General features: G+C 35.4%; 1 protein-coding gene across 8 annotated transcripts in view; it reads right to left on the bottom strand.

Moving 5' to 3' along the window:
- ELF2 (E74 like ETS transcription factor 2) overlaps positions 1-27,403 on the bottom strand; it is a 101,619-nt gene that overhangs the window by 27,493 nt on the left and 46,723 nt on the right. For 6 of the 8 annotated variants that reach the window (XM_045996985.1, XM_045996992.1, XM_045996974.1 and 3 more), the window contains one exon: positions 26,442-26,607. In XM_045996985.1, the coding sequence (XP_045852941.1) occupies positions 26,442-26,496 (55 nt within the window). In that variant the 5' untranslated portion in view covers positions 26,497-26,607. Of the gene's footprint in view, positions 1-19,234; positions 19,352-26,441; positions 26,608-27,403 lie in introns of those variants that run through there. The other 2 variants (XM_045996989.1, XM_045996990.1) reach the window with 2 other exon arrangements.

The following is a 27,403-nucleotide window of genomic DNA, read 5'->3' as shown; positions in this document are numbered from 1 at the left end:
CCCCGTTCAGCAGGAAGCCTGCTTTTCCCTCTCCCATTCCCCCTGCGTGTTCCCTCTCTCTCTGTATCGCTCTCTGACAAATAAATAAAGTCTTAAATAAAATAATAAAATGAAGGTGTTTGAACCCACAGTCACATATTCATTCATTGATTCAACAAATAATTTATCTAGCACTACTTTGAGCAAGTTTCTGTCATAGGCATCTATTTTTATACCTGGTAGCACTAAGTTATGTAACAAAAGAAAAAAAATTAAGCCTTCCTAATGCACACAGAACTCCCACTAAGGGTGAAATCCTTAGAGACAGTATGATGTATGAAATTGATTATACATGAAATTAGGGAATAGTGGGTATATATTTTTGGACTACCATCCACGAAAGTTAAAATTACTTATATGCATAAAAGCCTTCATAAATCATAGATTTTTAATGAGGGGTTCACAAAGGCAAAATTTTGTTAGTACACTGCATTTTCCTAAGAGAAGGGCCATGGCTTATTTTAGGTTCTCAAACAGATCCATGACTCTTAAAAGTTATTTTATCATGAGTTACCCTGCCATATGCATTTATGGACTACAAAAACTCTACAGTTGAGTAAGGACTCAGTATGTACGATTTTTAAGACTGGCAGTTTGGAGGCGCCTGGGCAGGTCAGACAGTTAAACATCCAACTCCTGATTTTGGGTCAGGTCATGATCTCCCAGTAGTGAGATCAAGCCCCAAGTCAAGGGGGCCCCAAGTCAAGCTCTGCACTCTGTGCACAGTCAGCTTCAGATTCTCTTTCCCTTCCCCTCACCCCCTCATACTCCTCCTCTTTCTCTTTCTAAAAGATAAATAAGTAAATAAAATCTTTAAAAAAACCCTGATGGTATGGTTTAGATTAATGTTTTTTGCATTTTACTTATTAAGTTATTCCTGGGACAGACTCTCCTTGAGCTTGTTGACTCTTCACTCTGGTTTACACTAGGTGACACATTGCTTCTGATTCTTAGCAGCCATTCCTAGAAGACTGTCAACTGATACTATAGCTAGTCTCTTCTTATGAGTATTATACAAACAACTCTTTCCAAACAGCATTTATAAGCACATATACATGTACATGATATCCAGCAAAACGAGTTTAAATATTAGTTAACGATATCTGTATTTTAGATAACATTTATGACAAATGATTTCATTTATTTATTTATTCTTTATTCTCATTAGAGAATATATAGTATCTTGACTATTCTGGAAATTTTTTTTTTCAATTCTTGTGAACCTTTAAAAGAGCTAATATATGATTCACATTTAGCATGTTTATGAAAAATTTACAGTGGAGTTCTCAACTATGTTACCACTTTAAGTCAAATTCTATTTTGATTGATTCCCAAAGGAATATTCAGATTAACTAATTTCTCCCCTCTTACAGTATAGCTTTTGCACTCTGCTCACCAAAAAGTTCCTCAGAGGTCAACACTGAGCATTTAATTGCCAAACCCATCTATCTCCTTTTAGTCTTCACCTGACTCCACTTCTTTTAACAAATGACATTATTAACCAACCCTTACTGAAATATTTCCCTTCATTTGATTTTCATGAGAATAAACTGTCTGGCTTTGTTTTTTATTTCCTATTTATTTCTCTTCAGTTGATGTCATCCACTTCCACACAACCCTTTAATGTGGTGTTCTCACATAGTGTGATCTTTAACCACCTTCTCTCTTCATTCTTCACTCTCTCATTACTATCCATTCACTACCCGGGATTCTGTACTGATTCAAAAATCAGTACCTCCAGGCTTGACTTATTATTTTTTTAGATCTAGGTTCTAATTTCCAATTATATGGCAAACATCTCTATTTGGCTAATCCACTGGTACCTAAAGGTCTTTTATCTACAAATCTCCTTTGTTTTCTCTAATAGCATTACCATCATCCCAGGCTACAAATCTGAGTCACCTATGATCCTAGTTTAGGAACTCATCTATTATACAATTTTTTAAAAAGATTTTTATCCATCCATTTGAGAGAGAGAGAGAGAGATAGCAAGAGAGAGCATTGGGGGAGGGCAGGGGGTTACAGAGGGAGAAGCAGGCTCCCCACTCAGCAGGGAGCCAATGCAGGGACTCGATCCCAGAATATGACCTGAGCCAGAAGCTCAACTGACTGAGCCACCCTATTATACAATTTATTATATTACATATTACTATATATATTATATTATTTATATTATATATAATATATACAATTTTTAGGGGGATTTAAAACATACATGAAATTATAAAAAATAATGTAAAAAATAGTCACCTTCCCATACCCAGAACCAACAACTGTTAACATTTTGTTATTTATGCCTAAAGGTGTTTTTTCCCCCTAAGAAATAACACATTACAGGGGAAGATAACGTCTTTGAATACTACCCCCAGTTCTCACTCACCATTCCATCTCTCCAAAGAAACCACTATCTTGGGTTTTATGCATATTCTTTCAATTTTTTACATTTTTATATTTTTGTGTATGTGTATATTTATAGGGGTGTGTGTGTGTGTGTGTGTGTGTGTATGCGTGTATCCCCGAATAATATATATACTATTTTTTTTAATTTATTTATTTGACAGACAGAGGTGACGAGCAGGCAGAGAGGCAGGCAGAGAGAGAGGGGGAAGCAGGCTCCCTGCCGAGCACAGAGCCTGATGTGGGGCTCGATCCCAGGACCCTGGGATCATGACCCGAGCTGAAGGCAGAGGCTTTAACCCACTGAGCCACCCAGGTGCCCCTATACTATTATTTTTGAACGCTTTGGGTACATAAATGACATTATTCTATATATGCCACTCTAAAATTTCCTTTTTTTCATCCAAGATTTACATGCTATCCATATTGGTGTAAATAAACATAGATATGCTTTTTAGATGCTACACATTATTCCAGTGCATCAATTTACCTCATTTTATTCATCAAATTAACTACTGGTTGACAAATGAATGTATTTCCACTTTTCACTTTCATGAACAATGCTGCAAAAAATTCCTCTCCATGTTTTCTTAAACCTGTATGCTAGAATGTTTCCACAGTATATAATAGAAATTTTGACATACAAATAGAATTTTTATATAATAGAATAAATGCATTTTTAATTTTATATGTTACTCTCTCCAAAGTAGCTATGCAAGTCCAAAATTCCACCAGTGATATGTTAAGAGTATCCACTTTTCTCAAATTCTTGTCAGTACAAGATATAATCAGACTTTAAAATTTCTGCCATCTGTTGGGTGACAAGAAAACCATCATTCTTGAATTAATTTGCATATACTTAATAAGTACTTAGGATACTTTTTCATATACTTACTGGCTATTAATATTTCCCTTATAAATTGCCTAGTCATATCCTCTGTCATTTTTCTATGATACTTTTTGTCTTATTCATATGTCAAATGTTAACATATTCTAGATAATAATTCAGACATATGTTGCAAATATCTTCTGCTAGCCTGCTGTTTGACTTTTAATTTTGTCTATAGTATCATTTGTCTTACAAAAGTTTTAGGTTTTGATGTAGTCAAATTAATATGTGTTTCACCTTACAATGTATGTTAAATAGTCCCTGGAATAAAAAGGAAATCATAAAGGAATTTAAAAATATTTAAAAAGGAATTATAATTAAAATATAATATACCAGATAGGTATGACACAGCTAAAACAGAACTTAGAGGTCAGGAGACCAAAAAGTTTCAAAATTAACAAGCTAAGCATTCAATCATAAAGATGGACAAATCAACAGAACAAAACCAAAGAAATAGAAGGAAAAAATAATAAGGAATAAGAAAAATGAAATAGAGAACAGTAATTTGTTTTTAAAGAGAGAGCAGGGGAGGGGCGGTGGTGGTGGTGGTAGGGAGAGAGAGAATCTTAAGCAGGCTCCACACCCAGCACAGAGCCCAAGGCAGGGCTCGATCTCATAACTCTGAGATCATCAAGAGTTGGATGCTTAACCAACCAAGCCACCCAGGTGCCCTGAAAAGAATAATTTTTAAAAATAGTGCAGATTTACAAAACCAAAAGATAATTTTGAAAAGATTGATAAAATAGACTTCAGTAAGAGTTATCAAGAAAAGTACAAATATGAAACAAAAGTGGAGAAATAACCACAGACACAATAGATACAAAAATAGTAAATCAGTATTATGAACAATTATATCTTAATTAAGCTTAAATGTGGATGAAATGCATAAAGAAATTGTGTAAATTATAGAAGAAAAAATAACTAATAAGTAGTAAAGAAATTAAATGTAGTCCAAAACCTCCTCTCCGTATTACTTATGAAGGTCCTAAACTTAAAGGAAAACAAAGCAAAATGATGAGCAACATGTATTTTTAAATGTAAGGATAGTTCAACATCTGAGAATCCATCAATTAACTGGCCATATTAACAGATTAAAGAAGAAAAATTATGACCTACCAAAAATGCAGGAAAAGCACCTAATAAGACTCCATTCTTAAGTAGAACTTAACACAAAAATAAAACCAAAGGCAGAGATGGGACGTCTTTATATACTAAAACCTACAGCAAACATTAAACTTGAAGTTGAAACTTAAGATACACTCCCTTTGAGATTAGGAACAAAATAGGGATGCTAATTAGTATCACTACTCTTCATCATACTGGAGTTCTTGACCAACATTATAAGAAAAGAAAAAGATGTAAGATAACCGGAAAGGAGTGGAGGGTTGAGTTGTATCAGCTGAAGTCCTCCAAGACAAGTAAGCTCCCAGTTGATCCACAGATGACCACAAATAGGGAAGTAAGCCCAGCCCATCTCAGCAGAACCACATAGCTAATCCATAGTCTCAGGAAAACCAGTAATTAGTTCTTGTTTCAAGCCAATAAATTTGGGGGGGGGAGGTTGTTATGCATCAATAGCTGACACAAGTAATGAGTGATGGGTATCCATTATTGGGCAAGTATAAAGGTAAAATGTGATGGATATCTATCTATCATGGAGCATTGTGCAGCAATTAGTAGCAGCATATTACATATATACAAAGCACATGCGTGGCTATTAAGAGCAGTACTTAATAAAATAGTAAGAAACAGATACATAATACCCATTTATATGAATCTTAAATGTATAGAATAGCATATATACAATATGCTAAAAATATTCATCAATCAAATTAAATTTGATGCTTATGAGCAAGGGAGATGTGACTGTTTATAAATAAAGAGGATAGAAAGGGATAAGTCGATTGAAAAAATATGTAAGAGGGTGTGAAATAGGGATCTAAACCTTTCTCTGTATAAAAAGCCAACTATCTTAATACAATTTATTAAATAATCTGTCCTTTCCCACTGACTTATAAATCTATGTCTATTACTAACCAGGTATAAATACATGCTTACTCTGTCCCTGAGGTCTCTATTCTATCCTAATAAACTGTCTGTGGGCTAATAACACATTTAAAATTTTTCTAGGGCCACAGAATCATTCCTTATAGGTAGGAGGGCAAACACCGTATACTTTGTTCTTTTGCAGAATTGTCTAGACTATTTTTGGATCTTTAAGAGTCTATCAGATTCTTCCAGAAACAAGTCCTCTTGACCTTTTGACTGGAATTGTACTGAATTTATAGATTACTTGGAGAAGAATTAGCAGCTTTACCTTGTCCATCTTTCCATGTTGTTTGTGGGTTAAAGATTAAAGGAATTAAATGGTTTGGGTCTATTTCCTCTTCAGTAAGTTTTATATCCTTTCACATATTTATGCCCCTCAACAAAGTTAAATTATTATTTTCATAAAGGTATTGCATATTATTGTTAGACTTATTCCTAAATACCTATTTATGTATTTTTTTACTATTATGAGTGGGATCTTTTTTGTCTCATTGTTATTTTTTATTTAAAATTTTTATTACTGAAGTATTGCTGACACATAATGTTATATTAGTCTTCAGTGTAAAACATAGTGATTCAACAATTCTGTATGTTGCTCAGTGCTCACCAGGATAAGTGTTGTTATCATTTGTCACCAGATAATATTTTTACAATATTATTGACTGTATTCCCTGTGCTGTACTTATTATCCTCATGAATTCTTTTATTTTATAACTGGAGATTTCTACCTTTTGGTCTTCTTCACCTACTTTGCCCATCCCCCCACAGCCCTCTCCTCTGGCAACCAACACTTTGTTCTCTGTATTTATAGATCTGTTTCTGGTTTTTGTTTATTTGTTTTGTTTTTTTTAGATTCCACATATAAAAGTGAATCCATATATTTGTCTTTCTCTGTCTAATTTCACTTAGCATATTATACCCTCTGGGTCCATCCCTGTCGTCACAAATAGCAAGAGATCATTCTGTTTTTATGGCTGAGTAATATTCCATTGTGTGTGTGTGCTCGTGCACGTGCGCATGCAAACACACACCTTTTTTTTTTTTTTTTAGATTTTGTTTATTTATTTGACAGACAGGGATCACAAGTAGGCAGAGAGGCAGGCGGGGGGGGGGGTGGGGGGGGTGGGGGGAGGAAACAGGCTCCCTGTTGAGCAGAGAGCCCAACATGGGGCTCGATCCCAGAACACTGGGATCATGACCTGAGCCAAACACAGAGGCTTTAACCCACTGAGCCACCTAGACACCCCAAACACACACCTTCTTTATGACTGTCTGATTATCATTCTTGTATAGAGCAACTGTGAAGGAACCCTCTAAGCGGGTTTAAAATCTATATAAATTCTTTTTTTTAATGTATTTTTTAATTTATTTTCAGCGTAACAGTATTCATTGTTTTTGCACCACACCCAGTGCTCCCTCAGGTTGTTTTTCAGAGTCCATAGTCTCTCATGGTTCATCTCCCCTTCCACTTTCCCTCAACTCCCTTCTCCTCTCCATCTCCCCACGTCCTCTATGTTCTTTGTTATGCTCCACAAATAAGTGAAACCGTATGATACTTGACTCTCTCTACTTGACTTATTTCACTCAGCATAATCTCCTCCAGTCCCGTCCATGTTGCTACAAAAGTTGGGTATTCATCCTTTCTGATGGAGGCATAATACTCCATCGTGTATATGTACTACATCTTCCTTATCCATTCGTCCGTTGAAGGGCATCTTGGTTCTTTCCACAGTTTGGCGACCGTGGCAATTGCTGCTATAAACATTGGGGTACAGATGGCCCTTCTTTTCACTACATCTGTATCTTTGGATACAACTTGCATTCCCACCAACAGTGTAAGAGGGTTCCCCTTTCTCCACATCCTCTCCAACACACATTTTTTCCTGTCTTGCTAATTTTGGCCATTCTAACTGGTGTAAGGTGATATCTCAATGTGGTTTTAATTTGAATCTCCCTGATGGCTAGTGATAATGAGCATTTTTTCATGTGTCTGATAGCCATTTGTATGTCTTCATTGGAGAAGTGTCTGTTCATATCTTCTGCCCATTTTTTGATATGTAAACTCTATATAAATTCTTAAAGTTCATGTATTAATTAAACCATTTGTAAATGCCAATTTGGTTTCTTCCATTCTGATCTTCATATCTTTTATTTCTTTTTCTTACTTGCATTTGCTAGAACCCCCAGAAATAATGCTTGTTAGTAAAGATGACAGCTGGCATCCTATTTCCCTATTAATCACAATAGTTGCCATAAATTTTTAATATAGACACCTTATCAAGTCCCAATCCAGATTAAAAGTCCCAGAGGGTAGTGAATTTTAACAAGTGATTTTTTGATCTACTGGGATGATTATACAGGATTTCTCTCTTTTTTTTTAAAAAAGATTTTATTTATTTATTTGACAGACAGAGATCACAAGTAGGCAGAAAGACAGGCAGTGAGAGAGGAGGAAGCAGGCTCCCTGCTGAGCAGAGAGCCCGATGTGGGGCTCCATCCCAGGACCCTGAGACCTAAGCCAAAGGCAGAGGCTTTAACCCACTGAGCCACCAGGCTCCCCCAGGTTTTCTCTTTTAATCTATTCATGTGGCAAATTATATTAAAGATTTTCTAATAGCCCTCTTTGCCTTCCTAGTATGTATTTAGTCATTATGTATTTCTTAATCAGTGCTCCATTTACTATTATTTATTTAGAATATTTGTAGCTATGGTCGTACATAAATTCTGCAAGAAACTTATTTTTTTAATGCTGGGTCCATTTTAAAGTTAAGGTTTACTGCCTTCATAAAATGAGGTGAAAAGTTTTCCCTCTATCACTGTTTCCTATTATAGTTTGTACATAATAGGGCTTATGTATGTATCCCTTGGAATTTTATTAATAAGCCTGGGTCTGATGGATTTTACTTGAATAAGGGAATGCATATGTAAAATTAAAGAACTCAAAAGTTGACTTGAACATTTCTATTCCTATTTTGAGTCAACTGTATATATACTTACATATATATACATAATTTTAATTGTTCATAGGTTTTCAAATTCCTTGCCAACAGGTTGTTCATAGTATTTTCTAATGATTTTCAAACTCTAATCTATTGGCCTTATTTTTTGTTCTTCACAGGGTTCATTTTCTTTGATCCGCCTTTACAGAGATTCATCCATTTTTTAGATTTTAAGATTTTTATTATCTGTTTTCTTTTCTATTTCATTAATATTTACTTTTTTATCTTTATAATTTCTTCTACTTAATTTGGATTTATTCTGTTGGTCCTTTATTACCATCTAGATGAACATGTATGTATTCATTATATCAATCTTTCATATTTACCAATAAATTCATTTAGAGCTACTAAATTTTCTAGTGGGTTCTACTTAAATCACATCTCAAACTTTTATATGCAATGCTCTCATAGTTACTTAGTTGCAAATATTTTATAATTTTCATTTTCTCTTCTATCCATCAGTGAGCCAATATAAAGTATTTTGATTTTTACTTCATTGCTGATTTCTAGTTTAATGTATTATGATGAAAGGTTATTGATTGATACATATTTTCTGAACATTGTTGAGATTCCTCTATGACCTAGTACACAGTTAAAAGCTGACCTATAAGCAACTGAAAAAAAAAAGTGTACAGGGTTGTATTTTATTAGGTTAGACACAATTCTATAAATCTCTAGTTTATGAAGTCTGTCAGTCCTGAGGTTCAATTCTTTGATCCCATTTTAAATTTTGTATCTATTTCATTTTTAAATTTTGGTAGAAGTGTGTTAAAGTCTCATTGTTTTATAGGCATGTCCGCTACTCTTTGTAATTTTAAAAGTTTTAAGTGATATTTCAAGGCTATGTTGTTAGATGCATATAAGTTTATGATGATTATGTTTTTTGGGTTGTTCCTTTTAGCAGTTTAAAGAGTCCCTGTCCCAATTAAAAATTTTTACCCTAAATTCTACGTTATTACCCCAGCTTCCTTTGGTTAGTATTTTTCAGATGAATATATTGCTCTACACCCTTTTTATACCATTTTGTTTTTGTGTATCTGTTAAAAACAACACAGACTCATGTTAAGATCACAACAGATTATTTTAATATAATTTCTGGTGTTTTGGGCTTATTTCTACTATCTTGATTTATGATTTGTATTTCCATCTTTTCTCCTTTGTTGCCTTTTGTTGGATTGTTAAGTTTAGTTTATTCCCTACCCCCAACTTAGTATTTTGGAAGCTACTCCTTCTATTTCTATTATTTTAGTATGTTCTAGTTGCTTAAAATAAAAGTCCTTTTCACTTTTCATCTTCTCCACATCACATTTCACACAGTTTGTAACTATTTTATTTTTTATTTGTAACTATTTTATTCAAGGGCCACCACAATCTGGTTCCACCCTTTCTAGCCTTACCTCCTCTCTGTACCATATGCCTCTACAAAGCCTAATCTCTTGCTTGTTAATCTCTAAATGAAATACAAAATTCCTGGCATTCTGTCCTGGCTCATGACATCTTCTCATTCACTCACTCATTCAATCAACAAATAATTTACTGAAAATTTATTTGGTGCCTAGCTCTGACCAATACCACTAAGTACAAAGGACAAAGTCTCTGGTTTTATGAAGCATCATAATGTGGAAACATTTAATAAATATAAATAGAATAGAACAGAACATCATGAATGCATGAATTCAGGTAAGTTAACTGGTGATACTTGGTTCCCATCATCCACTCCATCCTCAAACCACCGTCCCTGGAATACACAACTACCCACCAGGTGGCACCAAACCACACCCAGACCTTAGACTGATGGAGATGTCTTAGTCTGAGTCCTGGAACCCCTTCCACACACATCTTCCTCCATACACATTGTCTCAGGTCATTTTATGAAACTCACAATAATGCCCTATTTTATGTGATCTGAGGTTCTGGGAATTATTTACCACCTCACCGTGGGAGTTTACTAATCACAAGTTGTAGGTCCTACCCAAAGAAGAAAAATGGGGGGCTATGACAAAAATAACAGAACAGTCCTGAGATTGACGAGTATCAGCTAAAGGCAATCTCTCTCTGAGAAAGTGACATTTAAACTGCGATCTAAAGGATGACCAGGAGTAAGAAACTGAAAAACTGGAAAGCAAACAGTACATGTGAGCACCCTGTGAAGGTAAATGCAGTTCATGGAAATTTGCATTTCATTTCATGGAAATGCAAAAAGACAACAGTGTGTGTGTGTGCGTGCATGCATGCGTGTGTGTGTGTGTGTGTGTGTGTGTGTGTGTGTGTGTATACTGAGGTAAGAGGGATGGTATATAATTCATCAGAGTAAAATGCTTCAGAGTTTGGACTCTGGAGCCCTACTTACCATCTGAATTTATTTTATTTATTTATTTTTAAGATTTTATTTATTTATTTGACAGATAGAGATCACAAGTAGGCAGAGAGGCAGGCAGAGACTGCCTGAGCAGTCTGCTCTGCTGAGCAGAGAGCCCGATGCGGGGCTCGATCCCAGGACCCTGAGATCATGACCTGAGCCCGAAGGCAGAGGCTTTAACCCACTGAGCCACCCAGGCGCCTCTACCATCTAAATTTAAATCCTTGCTCCACCACTTAAATAGCTGTCTAGTCTTGGAAAAGTTATTCAGCCTAGGGTTGTTAAGAATATCAAATATATTAATATGTGAAGCCCTAAGAACTATTCCTTGCAATATAGCAAAGAAAATTGAAATGTTAGGGTTTTGTTTTTGTTGCTATTGTTCTTATTTCTCGATGAGTGAGACAAGCCAAATTATTTAGTGTCTTAAAGGCCATGTTGAAAATTCCGAATATTATCTAAGTGCAATTAGGACCCACTGAAAGGGTTTAGGGAAGGGAATGTAGTGATTAAATTTATAAAAATATTTCTTAAAAATCACTTTGGTTACTATCTAAAGCATAGATTGCTTAGAGTGAAAAGGGAAAAGGCCAAGAATGAAAACAAGAAGTTAGAAGGCCAATGGCCATGTTAGTAACTCAAAAATAAAAAATAACTACAGATTGGTCTATGCTAGTAACAATGAAGGAAGAAAGAAATTGGTAGAGTCAAGATATAGTTTGGAAGCAAAACTGACATGATTTGGTATTGGACTAGAAGGCAAGGGAGAAAAAGGTATAAATGATGATTTCTCAACCAGAAAATCCTTTGCTACTGGACAAAGATTCTTTGTCTACCAAACTTTAGTCAGGCTCCTAAACCATCTCCTAGGTCCATCTGTGTATTTCCTTGTAAAATCCCATTTTAGCAAGAAGTCTGCTAAGTCAGTTTAGCATCCCCCATCCTCTGTATCTGATCACTCTCGATATTTGATAGTGTTCCTCATCCTCCCTCACCCCCCGGTGATGTGTGAAACCCTGGCCTGTCTTCAGCAAGAATCTGTTTAGGCCAAAACCCCCACTCCTCCGTTTCTGATATTTCCTCTTAGTAATTTTCCATCCACTGACCCCTATCCTGCTGTTTGGCTATAAATTCCCACTTGGCTAATGCTATATTCTGAGCTGAGCCCACTCTCTATCCCTCATTGCAAAATCCCATCACAGTGGTTTCTATCCCTATCACAATAGTTCCCCTTTGAATAAAGTCTTCCTTACCATGCTTTAACAAGTGTCATTGAATTTTTTGTTCTGTAACACTTTTCAAATGAAATTTTATTCTCCCAGGTTCAGCTAAATTATGAAATTTCCATTACAACAGCTAATAGCTCTCTCCCCCTCGTTCTCATAATACTGATTTCTTTTTTTGAACCTTAGGTTATAAAAAGTTGTTTTCTTATATATTTTCCCTAATAAAGGGCAAGCTCCTTTACAGTTACGGTCTTACCTAGTTTCTTGTTCTAGCCCTGCCGACAGACACACAAATGCTCTGCATAGCACAGGCAGTGTCAGGTAACTAACTCCACAAGTGGTCTCAGGGCCAGGGCGGCTCCCCATGCTCTTTTACTGCCTTTTTTTAGGAAGTACAAGATTTCAACCTGCTTTCTTCTCCTTTCAGCTATTCATTCTATCTTTTGGAATTCTGTTTCCCCTAAGACTAGCTGCAGAATTAAACTCATCTCTCATTAACCCCCCCTCATTTCTTGGGGCCCCCAAAAACAAGTATACAGGGAGTCTTTCTATTAAAGTGCTTGCTATTAATTACTATTGAAAAACAGAAGGTGACAAAATTAAAGTAGGGTTTTATGACTTTATGGTTTCAAGTCTATAGTTTCTGACTCCCTTGGTGAGATGTAAGCTGAATGCACTGGCTTCTACCCTTTTATTCCCAAGGGTAAGTTTCCCAAAAGTTCTTTCTTTTTTTTTTGTGGAGGCTTCTCCTCCCAGAATATAGGACTGTAGATGAAACCCAGATAAAATAATTGGTGTCTTCTTGTCTCAAGTAGATGAGTGGCACTTCTGAGAGCCTCCTAAACAGGCATGTAATGGTAGCAAAGAAATTAAAAACCAATGTGATTCTGCTCACCTCATTTTTTTTTCAAACTAAATAGCTAAAGCTTAATATTTTAAGTCCAAATAGATGTTAACTGTAGAAAAATGTCTCCGGAGAAGAAGGGGAAAAAAGGGATTTTCAAGTTTGTTCAAGAAAGCAAATGTCAAAAAGAAATCAGTACCTTTTAATTTCTTTTTCCTCTTGGACAAAATCTTTGATTTCCTCTTGAAAAGAATTTTTTCATTCTAACTTGCTATTCTAAATATTTATTTTCTGAGAATTAAGTAGCATAAAAAGGTGTTATAGAAGAAAAGGATTTGTATTTTCCTAAAACTCTTGTCAAATGTCATATACAATAAGAAGTACGTTTTTGCTAACGAAGTTAGAGACATAACTCCTTTCTTTTTGATGTAAAACTTTCTAGAGTGATCTTTTGCAAGGTCATCTAGTAATAAGAAAATGTTTCCCAAGTTCTGGCTAACAAAGAATTCATTTTGTTCAAATATATTCTTAAAAACAGGTAATAATAATAATAAAATAATAAATAAGTTATTCTGGAGGATAACTACTTATTATCACCACTCTCTAATATAAAATATATGAAAAATATTTTCTGTTAAATTTTAAAATTGTTCATTCAAGGAGCATAGTATCTTGGCTAATTTACAAAGTGAAAAGAGGGGCACTGGGTTGCTCAGTTGGTTAGGCAACTGAGTCTTGGTTTCAGCTCAGGTCATGATTTCATGGGTAGTGAGATCGAACCCTGCATGGGGTTCCTCACTCAGCAGGAAGTCAGCTTAAAAGATTCTCTCCGGGGGCGCCTGGGTGGCTCAGTGGGTTAAGCCGCTGCCTTCGGCTCAGGCCATGATCTCAGGGTCCTGGGATCGAGTCCCGCATCGGGCTCTCTGCTCAGCGGGGAGCCTGCTTCCCTCTCTCTCTCTCTCTGCCTGCCTCTCTGCCTAGTTGTGATTTCTCTCTGTCAAATAAATAAATAAAATCTTAAAAAAAAAAAACAAAGTGAAAAGAAATCAAACATCAATTACGATCAAACACTAACCTTAAACTAGGAGAATAAGGGTTATCTGTTATAAAAACTGTCATTCTGTCTTAATAATGCCTAAGTGAAAGAGATGAAATGGGTTGTATTCCTTCTTCCCTAATATATATACTCAATGAAAAAAAATTACAGAAACATAAAAATTTTTTAAAACAACAATTATCCTATCTCATTTCCTAATCCCACCCCCAAGGGGTAATTAAGTGCTGTAAATAGGTTGCGTTTTTTGCACTGTCCGGACTTTTTTTGTGAATGGGAAAAAGAAGTCCTCATAAGTAGTTTCCAGTACATAAAAAAATTAAAATGATGACATTTAGAAATGCTTAATTCCATTTGACTTGCTCCTCTGCCCCTAAACCCAGAGGCCTTAACTGTCAACTATGTCCTTATGATGAAATTTAAAATGACCCACCACATAGCAATAATTCAATCTGGAACTTGAAATTAGCTACTATACTTGGCGATTCTTTGTCTTTCCTCACCTTTCCCCAACCCTCCCTGCTCCATAGCATTATATCCTTGAATGCTTGTTTTTCTCAATTTAGTTGGTAAGCTTCTTTGAGGCCAAGCCCCATGTTTTATTCAACTTTGAATCACTTATTCCTAGGAGCCATGACGCTGTTTGTATATAACAAGTACTTTGTACATGATAAATGTTACGCTTACCAGTGTCTCAGTGTACTTAATAACTGTCATATGAAGGAGGAAGGGGGAGAATTTATCTGCTGCTTCAAATGTTTGAAAAGAAATGGTCTTAGCTTCACGGCAAATATTAACTTTATCTAAAGAACAATTTCAGGAGGTGTTAATTTATGTGATCTGATTTGTGACAGAGCAATTTTACAATATGGCAAGTTTATATGCTTCCTCTGCTATATTCAAAGTACCATGAATGTACGTTGCCTGTCTCTTCTACCCCTCTAGCCCACACCTAAAATACTGCTTGCATATAGTAGATGCTCAATGAATATTTATTGATGAATTAATTAACAGTAATTTGTTATATCATCTCATATAAACCTTAAAAAATTTTAGTATCTTTTCACCCCCAATAACAATATTTTGTGATGGGTATAACTCAGTATCACAAGAAGCTACTGTATTAACTGGGTTTTCATGATGGCAGAAGCTCTCTTTCAGTGCTGTCATTCCTAATAGTCTAGCCAATGGTCCTCAAAGTGATCCTTGTGCCAACAGCATCACTTGGGGACTTGTTAAAAATGTAAATCCATTGGGTCAAAAGTTCTGGAGGTGCGGCTAGCAATCTGTATTTTAACAAGCGCTCCAGAAAATTCTGACGTATATTCAAGTTTGAGAACCACTGGCCACAGAAATCTTTGTCATGGAAATAGAGGGATCTCAAAACACAAACAGGTCATTAAATATTAAATGGGGCTTTAAAGAAATATACTAAATGTTCAAATATTAAAGTGTCTCAGGATAAAGGAAATTGGGTCAATCATTTAAGGGACATAAAAAATTACCACTACATAGTCGAGGGCCTTTTTTTTCCTTAGCAGGGATCATAAAATTCAATTAGCAACATTTAAAATGGCTTTTAGGGGGCGCCCTGTGGCTCAGTGGGTTAAAGCCTCTGCCTTCAGCTCCTGTCAAGATCCCAGGACCCTGGGATAGAGCCCCACATCAGGCTTTTGGCTCAGCAAGGAGCCTGCTTCCTCCTCTCTGTCTGTTCTCTGCCTACTTGTGATCTCTGTCTGTTAAATAAATAAAATCTTTTTTAAAAAATAAATTATTTAAATAAAATGGCTTTCAGATCCCTTCAATGAGTTATTAGGAAAAAAAGAATAGCAATAGGGAAGAATATAGAGTAGGGAAGTATGAGAAAAAGGTGGATGACAGCTAAAATAATATATGGATGAGACCTAGAAAAACTGTTTTTTAGATTCTAATTGAAATTAAGCACTTCAGTTTTAAATAAATGCAGAAATCACAGTAGTTTTGGCAACATCTATGACATCATTACCAGTAGAAACATTAATATGTTCATATTATAGTTGCTACAGATACCTCAAAATATAATTTATGGTCATCACTAGTATGAAATTATAGGCATAAGTTAAATCTGCCACTAGCTCTCATTGTTTAATGCATTATTAAAGAAGCATATGCATTAATACATCACAATTAAAAATAGTCTAAAAGCTATGTTTCAATGTATTTGGTTCCTCTATAATCCTAAATATTGTATTTTCTATATTAAAAAATTATTGTGAGAAGACCCACAGGCTGAATTCACCATATGATCAAAGAGGCCTATGACACAAAAAGATGAAAAAACACTACAAAAGTTAACAGCTGTGTTGAAAATGTTCTTGACCTCATTTAAATGATGCCCTTTCATGAACCTAAGAAAACTCATAGGCCTCTTTCCCAGTTTACAAGTAGGCATCGAAGATGCATAAGGGACAATGACTCCTTCTCCTGAAACAGAATTGTACCAAGGCACCCAGCTTTGAATTCTGAAAAGAAAGACTAGCCATGCAACTACCTTAATCTCTATAATCTTTAGCTTAGTTTGGGCAATGAGCATACCTATAACTCAGACCTACACAAGCAGACAATTTAGTGGAAGGTGAATAAAAACAGTTAACTAGCTACTAGGGAGCTCTGAATGAGAATCTAGGGAGTTCAGACTTTATTTTAGGTAACGCTTTGCTTGTCTGTTTTAGTTTTCCTTTATGGTACTATTTGGGAAACAACTAAATTTTATAAGAAACATACTTTGTGGGGCACCTGGGTGGCTCAATGGGTTAAAGCCTCTGCCTTCAGCTCAGGTCATGATCCCAGGGTCCTGGGATCGAGCCCCGCATCGGGCTCTCTGCTCAGCAGGGAGCCTGCTTCCTCCTCTCTCTCTGCCTGCCTCTCTGCCTACTTGTGATACCTATCTGTCAAATAAATGAATAAAATCTTTTAAAAAAATAAAAAATAATTTAAAAAAGAAACATATTTTGTTAAAAACTCTTAAAGGCTTCCCATTGCCCTTTAGATAAGGCCAAACAGATACAAACCTTACAAAGTCCTCAGCAATAAGACTTTACCTCTTTAGCTTCATTTTAACCCCTTTCCTTTTCATAATCCATATTCCAGCCATACTGAATTCCCTTCTACAACCCAAATAGACAATGTTCTCCTTCCTCCAGACTTCCTACCATGCTGTACTCTGCTTGGCTAATTACTTCAAACCCTTCAAATCTGTTCAAATACTACTTCCTCAGGCAGGCATTCTCTGCCCTCCTAGGCATTCCCCAGCTGTATACTCCCTAAACCTTTCATTAATCCTATCATAACGCTCATCACATTTGATTATAATAACATGTTTAATTGTTCATTTCTCCACATAGCTGAAAGCCTGGTGAGAGGAAAGAGAGGGTCTTGTTTACCCTAAGATACTCGGCTCAGAGCCTGACATGCTGCAGCCCTCGGTAAGAGCTGGTAGAGGATGAATGGATGGATAATTTACCTAGAAATGTGTTTTAAAGCATTCCTACATTTAAGAACCTTCAGCTAGAGCTGCCTGAGTGGCTCAGTTGGTTAAGCCTCTGCCTTCGGTTCAGGTCATGATCCCAGCGTCCTGGGATCAAGTCCCACATTAGGCTCTCTGCTCAGCAGGGAGCCTGCTTCTCCCTCTCCCTCTGCGGGCCTCTCCTCCTGCTTTCTCTCTCTCTGTCAAATAAATAAAATTCTCTTAAAAAAATAAATGAAGAAAAATTACACAGACACATTGTTATTAGTGAAACTGGAAGCTAACTAGTGTTTTAAAAACTAAAAAGTCTCGGGCGACTGGGCGGCTCAGTCGGTTGAGCAACCAACACTTGATTTCGGCTCAGGTTGTGATTTCAGGGCCATGAGATTGAGATTTTCTCTTTCTCCCTTTCCCTTTGCCCCCTCCCCCTGCTAAAGGACGAGTGCTTCCTCTCTCTCTTAAATAAATAAATAAAATCCTTTAAAAAACAAATAAATAAAAATTAAAAGTCCGAGCGCAAAGGAATGAGTGCTACTAGTCTCCAAAAGCAAACACCCTTAGTTGATCTGTTTTCTAGATATACTTATCTTTCCTAATATATAAAACATGATTCTTAAAGCATACAAATGCCATTTAAAATCATTCCTTTTTGTTTCTGCTTTATTAACTGACAGGGTAGTTTTTTTACTTTTGGCCACTATCTTTTTCCTTCACATGACAATCTGTAAAACATATATTCAAGTGCACTAAAAATCAATGGCTATTTTAAAGAGTCATTAAAGGATCCTATTTTAAAATTGTAGTTTAGAAAGCAGAAGCTTCATTTCATTTTCTTCTTGGATCACTGATCTGATTTAAATCTGATTAAAAAGTAACAATTATGATAAAACTCTATTGATTGAAGAAGTAATGTGTCATATTAAAACACTTTTTCATCTTCTATACTCTTCATAATTTAATACCTTATAATTACTTTGTATACTTTTAAACAATACAGTTAAATGATTTTTCACTTAAACACCCTCTGTTAAAAGACAGTAGAGTTTAGAGACCTTACTCAGCATATATATGGACTTCTACAACCACAACTCACCTCCATTTTTATAAACCTGATATTTTAATGTCCAATTCCCAGTAAATAGGAATTTCAGGAAGACTCATAATTGCATGATACCATATTTCATTAATTCTAAGATGTCCTTTTTTTCACATTTTAACATCTCTGAAATCAGGATGTATCTTACAATTGATGGTATCCTAAAATTTGTAATTGGCAGCACTTATTTCTTTTAGTGGTCTAAAAATGTTTCTTACAACAGATGGTATCTTAGGCTAAATGAAATATAGTTATGAAAATATTAAAAACTTTTCTCTAATAATGCTTTCTAACTCATCTAAATCACAATACAATTATAATTCAAACAGTTCTAGAATCAAACTAAATGAACTTAAGATTCACATTTTACCTTTTCAGAAAACTAGTGACTAAGCTAAGCCCAAAAAAATAGATAATTAAAAGAAAACACTTCTTTAAAAAAATGTAGGAAAAACTCTAGATTTAAGAAGAAGAAATAACAGAAATGGGGGGGAGGGGGAAGACTTGAAGATGTTCAGTCAGTAGTAGCTTCCATGGAAGTGGAGGCATGAAATAGCCCTAGAGCTTAATCTATAAAAATAAACAAATATTAGGAACACGGCAGGGGTTAACAGAGATAACAAACTGTCTAAGAGGAAACATACTGTTGTATTATTTATCCTTCTTAAAGGAGGAATCGTTGTCACCCTTTAAGCAAAAATATGGAATAGGTAGTTGAAATAATTGTAATTAAATGTAAAATTGTAAACATTCTTAGTAAATTAAAAACCAACCTACCAGCATTGTCTTCCTTCTGGCTCAATCTGTTTCACCTTCAGGTAATCCTAGGATAGGGGCTCCTTTTCAGATCCCCAGTTTTTCATGTCGATCTTCTACCTCCCTGTGGCAACAATATTTTCTAATTAAAAGAGTCCTTTTGTGCCACAGGGAGGATTTCTGATGGTATAACAAATACAAAAGTTATCACAGCTCAACATGAAGTCAACTTAGTCTTGAGATTTTTCAAGAAAGAAATCTGGCTCCTGAACTTATTTTTCATGACAGAAATCAGGTTTTATTTTTTTAAATTGCATTTCAAAAAGCTACTTTCATTTACTTAAAAAAAAAAAAAAGCAGTGCTTTCTTGTTGAATTATGTAAAAATTCTTATCATTTGTCTATCTTTTCAACTAATCTCTAAACACAATTTTGTTGATCACAAAAAGAAGGTAAGTTTTCTTGATCATTTCTTTAACTATTAACACCAAATTTTTATATTTTGATACCTGGTTAAGAACCAAAGTCCTACTCCTAATCAGAAGAGAGAAGTAGGAAGCTACCAGACTGCTTTCAGCCAATGTCTATTAGTAAAGATTAGTAAATCTACTTGTATTATATAACATAATGTTAATTTTGCTTAAAATGTACATTTAAAAAAGGCCAGCAAGAAATATCAAAAGCAATACTTGCTGTTCCCTTGCTGGTAAGGGATTATGAGTGACTTTCACTGTTTGTTTTCTTTGTAATACTTCCCAATTTCTCCAATGAGCATGTGTTGATTTTCTTAGAAGAAAAAAATCAAATTTAACTATAAGTATGAATGATTAAAACCTACTATGACTTTAAGACGAAGTTAATCTAATATCACATTATGGCTCTGATATATTTTGGATGGCCATACTGATGTTTTTGGATGACTACCTTTTTATATTTTAAATAACCCTAAGGTATTCAATGTTCAGCATATTAACAAAAAAGAAAATATATTTAGATTTTACATAGATGATTCTTGATTATGCTGCCATACTGAGGCAAAACTCAATCTATTTCAATCTGTATTTCCTAACAGTTATGTGTTAAACACCATATTATATATTACGTTAAATAAAATTAAGAAGTATGGTCCCTGTCTTTGAGATACTCATATATCCACTCTGGAAACAAAAGGAGTTCACATACACACAAGAGCAGTATGAAAAAGTACACAGTCAAGAGCCTTAGTCCAGATGGTCTCACAGAGGATCAGGAATGGGAGAGTTTAATCTAGGCCATAATCACTGTGCAGAGTTTTGTACAGTGGGGCCTTAAAAAAATGTATAAAACCTAATCACAGTCTTGACAGGAAACTGTATTTGAGCAAAAGCTCAGAAGCATAAATAGCACAATCTATGCAAGAGGCAATAAGGAAAGCAGCTAGAATACAGTGTTTCAATAGATAAGAAGGTCAGATTGAAAGGATCTACTTCTGGATGATTCCGTGACTCACGGAATTTGGCAGAGGAGTGGCTTTTGACATCTGATAAACAAAGAGCTTCAGGAGAATGCTCAACGTAGGTGCCAAAGCACAGTAAGTCAAGGACAAAGAACAGACTGAAGGTATAGAGCTTTTTTTTTTTTAAGTGGAAGTGAAAGGAAAGAGAAAAATACAACAGAGAAGCAAACAAATGTTCTGTTTTAACCTTCTCCATATTTGAAGGCATAAGGATAGGTTCTGATGAAGTTAAGGGGATACTTATGGAGCACTTACTACATCAAAAGCACTGAGCTTTATATCTTTATTTTATGTAGTCCTCACAACCTTGAGTTACTAGTTTATGACAACGAAAGAGACTCTGAAAATGTTAAATACTGATCGGTAAGTAATAAAGTGGGAATCTGAAACCACAACTAAGTAACCATCAATATTCTTCCCTTTGCACTGGGTCAATGGAAAGCCTTGATAGGGGATTAGAGGGAAGAAGGAGAAGAAAATCAGAGTCCTTATTCCCTGGCTCCTCTCTGTGGCATCATCCTCAAGCCAGCTGCATCCTTTGCTCAAAGGTCCCAGATTCTCCCAAGGTGACCCTCTTTCCAGGGCTCTCTTCTTCTAGGTTCCAGCAACAATTCTCTCTCCCTTTGGGCCTCTAGCCAAAGGACAGAAACAGCGCTGCTGCCGCCACCTCTGGACTACTGCTCTATTTCTTATGCTCTCCCCACACTTGCCCACATATTTATAACTAGTCATTCTGTAAGACATTTTTTAAATTACCCTGAGTATGACATCTCCTTTGTGATGGGATCCTGGCTATATATTTGTGCATCTTTAAATGCTTAAATATTTCTCCTTAGATGTTCTGCTTCAACTCAAAATCAACACACCTACTACCAAACTTACCTGCTTCCCAAAACAGTCTTGCCTTCCTCAAATCGCTATATGATACTATGACCATCACTTAAGGTAAAAAAAACTGAGTGGTATCTTAGCTAACTATGCCTCTCCCCCTAATTTGTCATGTCAAAGATTGTTAGAGCATATATAGTAGTACTGCTTATATCAGCCCCTTCTGTTCCTATCACTTCTACCTTGTTTTGCTCAAGTCATATCTTAACTCATACTACAACAGCTAGTCTTGCTTCATCCCTTCCCCTACAATCATCCACTATCTCCTGAGAAACTAATTACATAGTACTTTCTACTCAAAACCTTCCAAACCATTTTGCTTCTTACATGCCTAATCACTAAATCTTGGTTTAAATCAGTCTAGTCACAACTCCTAACGGAACCCCCTGTCACAGTCTCATTTACTCAGTATCTTCTAAACATGCCTTGATCTGCAACATTCCCATTACTAATTATATTTCCCTCAGCCTACAATACATTTCACTTACCTCCTATCTGCCTGTCCAAACCCTACCATCTGTCCCCCTTCCTATCTCTAAACATTCCCTAATCCTGTAAGCTGAGCTTTCTTCTTCTGAAAATGTCTTTGAATTTATAAGTAACACCCTATTGGTTCTATACTGCTTTATATTTTCTTTTTTTAAGATTTTATTTATCTATTTGTTACAGAGAGATCACAAGTAGGCAGAGAGGCAGGCAGAAAGAGAGGAGGAAGCAGGCTCCCCACCGAACATAGAGCCCGATGTGGGGCTCAATCCCAGGACCCTGAGATCATGACCTGAGCCGAAGGCAGAGGCTTAACCCACTGAGCCACCCACGCACCCTCATACTGCTTTATATCTTCAATATGATTTATATTATATATAAGTACATTATTAACCCCTTGAGGGAAAGAAACATGCTGAAAACGGTACCCTGGCACATAAGAAATGCAAACTATTTACTGGTGTGTTATCATAAATTAAAGTCAAAGTTTAAGAAGATAAGTATAGCAAGTTAAGGTGCAAGATGAAGAAGCAGATCCTGAACAGCTCAATCTTCTCAGGTAAGTCTTACGATTTCTATCAAAACTTATCTACTATTGATTGCATTGGTATAAACTTACTACTTTTTATTTTTACTTTTTTAAACTTACTTCTTTTTAAATGGTACCTATAATAGCCTTTTAAAATTTGTATGTACTTTATACATATGTACATACATATGGTTTTTTAAGAGTAAACATAAAGACCGCATTTTCAAGTCTTTTCAAGACTTTTTTTCAAGTCATTTTCAAGACTCCCTTCCAGCCCCAACTCAGCACCTCTGTCTATCTAGCAGGTCTCCAGAGCTGGTGGGCTCTGCGGCCGCTGGCCAAGGTATTTCCAGCCTGCCAGTCAAGGCGAACCTTCATTCATAATTCACTGCTATTCCTCAAAGACTCTTTATGATTTCTGATATCCAATTATCATCAAAAAGCAATCTATTGTTTTAAAAAAGCAATTTATAATATTTGGTTCTTCCTATAAAATTTGAGAGGATTACTATTACTCATAAGCTCTGAGGAAAATGTAGATTTTCTCTGTCTATAAAAGACATTTACTACTAACAAGATGAGAAATTATTTTATACATAAAATAAGATGGCTGGATATACACCACCATGTAATTTTAATACTCCTGCCTGGATTTCATCATGAACATTGTTTCTGGTATAGACATATACATATGGGTATACAGGAATAAAAGAAGAAAAACTTCGATGTAAACATGCAGAGAATTGATATAACAGGTCACTAAATATAATTATGAACATTTTTGGGGCTAATATAATCTAAGTTATAATGTAGGAGCATTCCAGGAAGCATTTCCTAGATGTACAAAAGGAAATTCTGTTCTATACGGATCTCATGTCCGCTAATTCACCAAATAAAAACCACTGTAGACATCTTATAAATATTTCTTTCCTTTTCTTCCCAGTTTCTTCTCCAAAGCTTATATATATATGGAATTTAAGTTAAAAATTTATAGCACCACAAGAAATGAACCCGATCCTAATTCACTACCCAAAAGGAAATACATCAGGATAAGTCATAACAACATTTATTTATCTGTATATGTTCTAGATGTCAGAAGAATGAAAATTTATTCAGATTTTAACTTTTTAAAAATGTGTTTTATTCTTTACGGGGTGCCTGGCTGGCTCAGTCGGTAGAGCATGGGACTCTTGATCTTGGAGTTTGAAGTTCAAGCCCCATGTTGGGTGTAGAGATTACTTAAAAATAATATCTTTTTTAAAACTCATTTTATTCTTAAAAACAAAATTAAGTTCAGATTAACTGATTCTAAACTAATCTGTATATATTAACAATCCTTATAAACTTGCATTAAAAACCTAAGAGCCATAATATTTTTAAATAACTCAGTATATTGTAGTCTCAAGTTCCACATGTCTTATGATGAGTAAACAGGAGTGTTTTAAATTGTTCTGATTATACTTGTATTAGATGTATGAGCCAGTAGACTTCAGTCTAAATTTGGTATTGCCTTTAAAAGAATTATAAATGAATTCTAAGTTTTACAGTGTTATTCTGTAAAGAGAGACAAGAATAGCTATACTATACTATTCTTTATTTTTTGAGGTAGTAAAGTAAACATAGATTTTTAAAAATGAGCCAGAATGGAATTTAAAATGTTTAAATTAACTTCTCATTTCTTCTAGACTATTTTAGAATAATGTAAATTATTTACTAACATTTCCTTTTAGCGCTAAAGAAAACCAATCTAAAAAATATTATCAACTAGTCAAAAACCATTTTCAAAATATCACAAAAGTAGGGACACCTGGGTGGCTCAGTCAGTTAAGCCGCTGCCTTCCGGTCGGGTCATGATCCCAGAGTTCTGGGATCGAGTCCCACATCGGGCTCCTTGCTCATCATGGAGCCTGCTTCTCTCTCCACTATGCCTGCCACTCTGCCTGCTTGTGCGTGCTCTCTCTCTCTGACAAATAAATAAACAAATAAAATCTTTTTAAAAAATCACAAAAGTAACTATTCTTTTAACCAGACTATGTATATTCTTTTTCAATATTACAATCATTCATATCTCTCCCCTGCAAATGATTATTCCCATCCTCAGAATTCAAGATAACTAAGAAGATAAAATCCCTTGAATAGATTATATTTGCTTCCTATTTGGAATTGTTTCTTCATGAGTAATTTAATTAATGAAGCACTGATCATCAATTATACAACCCATAAGATTTGGCTGACCTGCTCTGGTATTTTAATGTGATAAATATGTATAATTTTCTACTAATGGGAATTTGGTACTGTAGCTTTCATACTTTACAAAGTTTCCAGTTTGCTACCAAAATCAGAGTCTTATTTTTTTGATCAAAACATTTTCCAGAAATTTCAAACAGGTTCTTTTTTTTTAATTCAACTGAAGCTATCATACTTTTTTCCTTGTGCTATTAATTTTGTTTAGTTACACCCTAGTTACACTCTTATAATAAAATCAGTTACAATACCTACTTCAAAATATCAACCTGCATAATACTTTTAACTATACTTCCTATTCTTTTCCTCAAGAAGAAAATTTATGTCTGCCATGATGCTTCTAGCTTCAGACTGGAAAACTCTCCAAAACCCTCAAAAAAACACACATGTGTCTTCCTACCACTTGTATTATCTATTGTAAATAAAGTCCCACTCCGGGCCAGTCACAGAGCCTATATAAAGTGTTTAGCTACCTATTTGGAGAAAATGAATTGACTATCACTTCACATGGAGTTTGCTGGCACTGTTGTCATCATTGCTCTGCAGAGCCAGGTAACTTTTAATCCCACAGCTCAATAAAAAATACAACTGTAGGAAAAAAAGAAAATCAAAATAAAACTGGAGAAGAACAGCAGTAAGCTAGAAGAAGCTAGTAGTCTTAGGGAATGCTACTGGCATCAAATATTCAAAATTCTTAGTCATGGGACTTCACTACATTTATAGAAACTTATCTAAATACTTAAGAATGATGGGGCACCTGGGTGGCTCAGTCAGTTAAGCGTCCAACTCTTGACCTCAGCTCAGGTCTTGATCTCACAGTTGTGAATTCAATTCCCATGTTGGGCTCCATGCTGGGCATGGAGCCTACATACATACATACATACATAAATATTTAAGAGTGTTTATTAGAATTGTAAACCAAGTATAAGGATTCTTTTTCTCCATTAAGAGCTGAAGGTAAATTTTAATGTTTATTATTACAAAATAGTCACTATAATCTTTCTGGTAAAATACTCTATTTTCTTTATGGCCAGTGGCAAAAATGAAAATGTGTCTAAGAATTATAGGTATTTATCTCCAACTAAACATATAATTATCTCACCATAGAAAGACTGAAATATCAAAATATCTCAGAAGACAAAAAGGGAAGGAGACTCTGATAGACTCCTACAAAGATGCTTCTGATCTAAGAAAAAAGGAATCATACTGCTCCACCAATATCAATTCAAAGAAACTCTTAATCTGTCATAGAATGAGACTACTCTATTTTTGAATTAAAAAGTTACTCTCATATACTAGCCTATGGACTTCTGTAAGTAAGTAACTAGTCAATATTCACACTCTCAGGGGAAAAAATGATCATTTTATTATTATGGGCCTGTAATCTTGTCCTGAGGGTCCATGATATGAGACCTATTATACTAAAAAGAACTGTAAAGTAGAACTGTATGTTAGTGCCCTTAAATAAGAGATAGTTCACTGGTTTCCAAGCAAAAAGAGGTTCTTTGGTATAGTACTCATCTGACAAGAGTAATAGTGACACAAAAGAAGGAGTTACAAATAATGAACATTTTATGAGATGTCTACCTGTTTCCACATTCTCGGTCTCAACTTCTTGCTCTTCTGCCACATCTTGCATCATGTAAGTCTCATCATCATAGACCAGAACCTGGGCTGCATAGCCCTGCTCTAATCTGGCACTTGGAACTGGCTCCACAATCACTGCTGGATAGTCAGAAACCTTTTCACTTTCCTACAAGAACAAATTGAGAAAATAATCAACCTTTTTATTCACAAATTCTCAATTTACTTATAAATACTTGAGTTCCCATAGTCTCAAGCAGGCTACACAATGAGTGTCATGTACTATAATTATGAATGTAAAAACCAAAACAGATGAAAAGGGAACTTTACTAATCAAGTCTCAGGAGGTAACATTTTAAATAAGCAGGGCTTTAGAATTAAGATGACAAATTAAAAACATGCATATCATTGCACTGTCTCATGAAACCCACAAAAACAAGGTAAACGACTTCTCAACACAAACCCATAAGGAGAAGACATAAGAGCAACAGAATCTTAGGAGATTGAAAGTGGATGGTAAGTGTATTGAAATGGTTTAGCAAACCCAAGAAAGCCAAACACAGCCTGGCAGCAAAAAGAAGCGAGAGACAACACACTTTACACTGGAGAGCCCACAGAAAGCAATTCCCATCACTCCTGGAAATGGAGCAGCAGGTGTAGAGAAAGAGGAGGGGTTCAAACAGGAAGATCCCATTAAAGTTGTCTGAAAAGCACTTTGATTCCTAGACCATTCCCTCCTGCATGATGCTAGGCAACTGGCCCTCACCTCAGCAGAAGACTGGAGAACTAACTTTCTGGTGATGGAAAAACAAAAGCATCTTTGAGGAATATTAGGCATATTTGTTTGTATCAGTACTGCACCAAAAACAGAGTTTTCAATCAGCATTTTAAACCTCCACTCTTAATGATGAGCAGACAGCCAAGTATTACTAGTCATCTAAGGAAGAGCCTCTGCCACCGAATAT

Source organism: Meles meles, chromosome 2 (genome assembly GCF_922984935.1).
Source record: "Meles meles chromosome 2, mMelMel3.1 paternal haplotype, whole genome shotgun sequence".
In the NCBI taxonomy this organism is placed as follows: domain Eukaryota; kingdom Metazoa; phylum Chordata; class Mammalia; order Carnivora; family Mustelidae; genus Meles; species Meles meles.
Note: the sequence above shows the minus strand (reverse complement) of the source record. Positions and strands in the feature narration are given on the sequence as shown.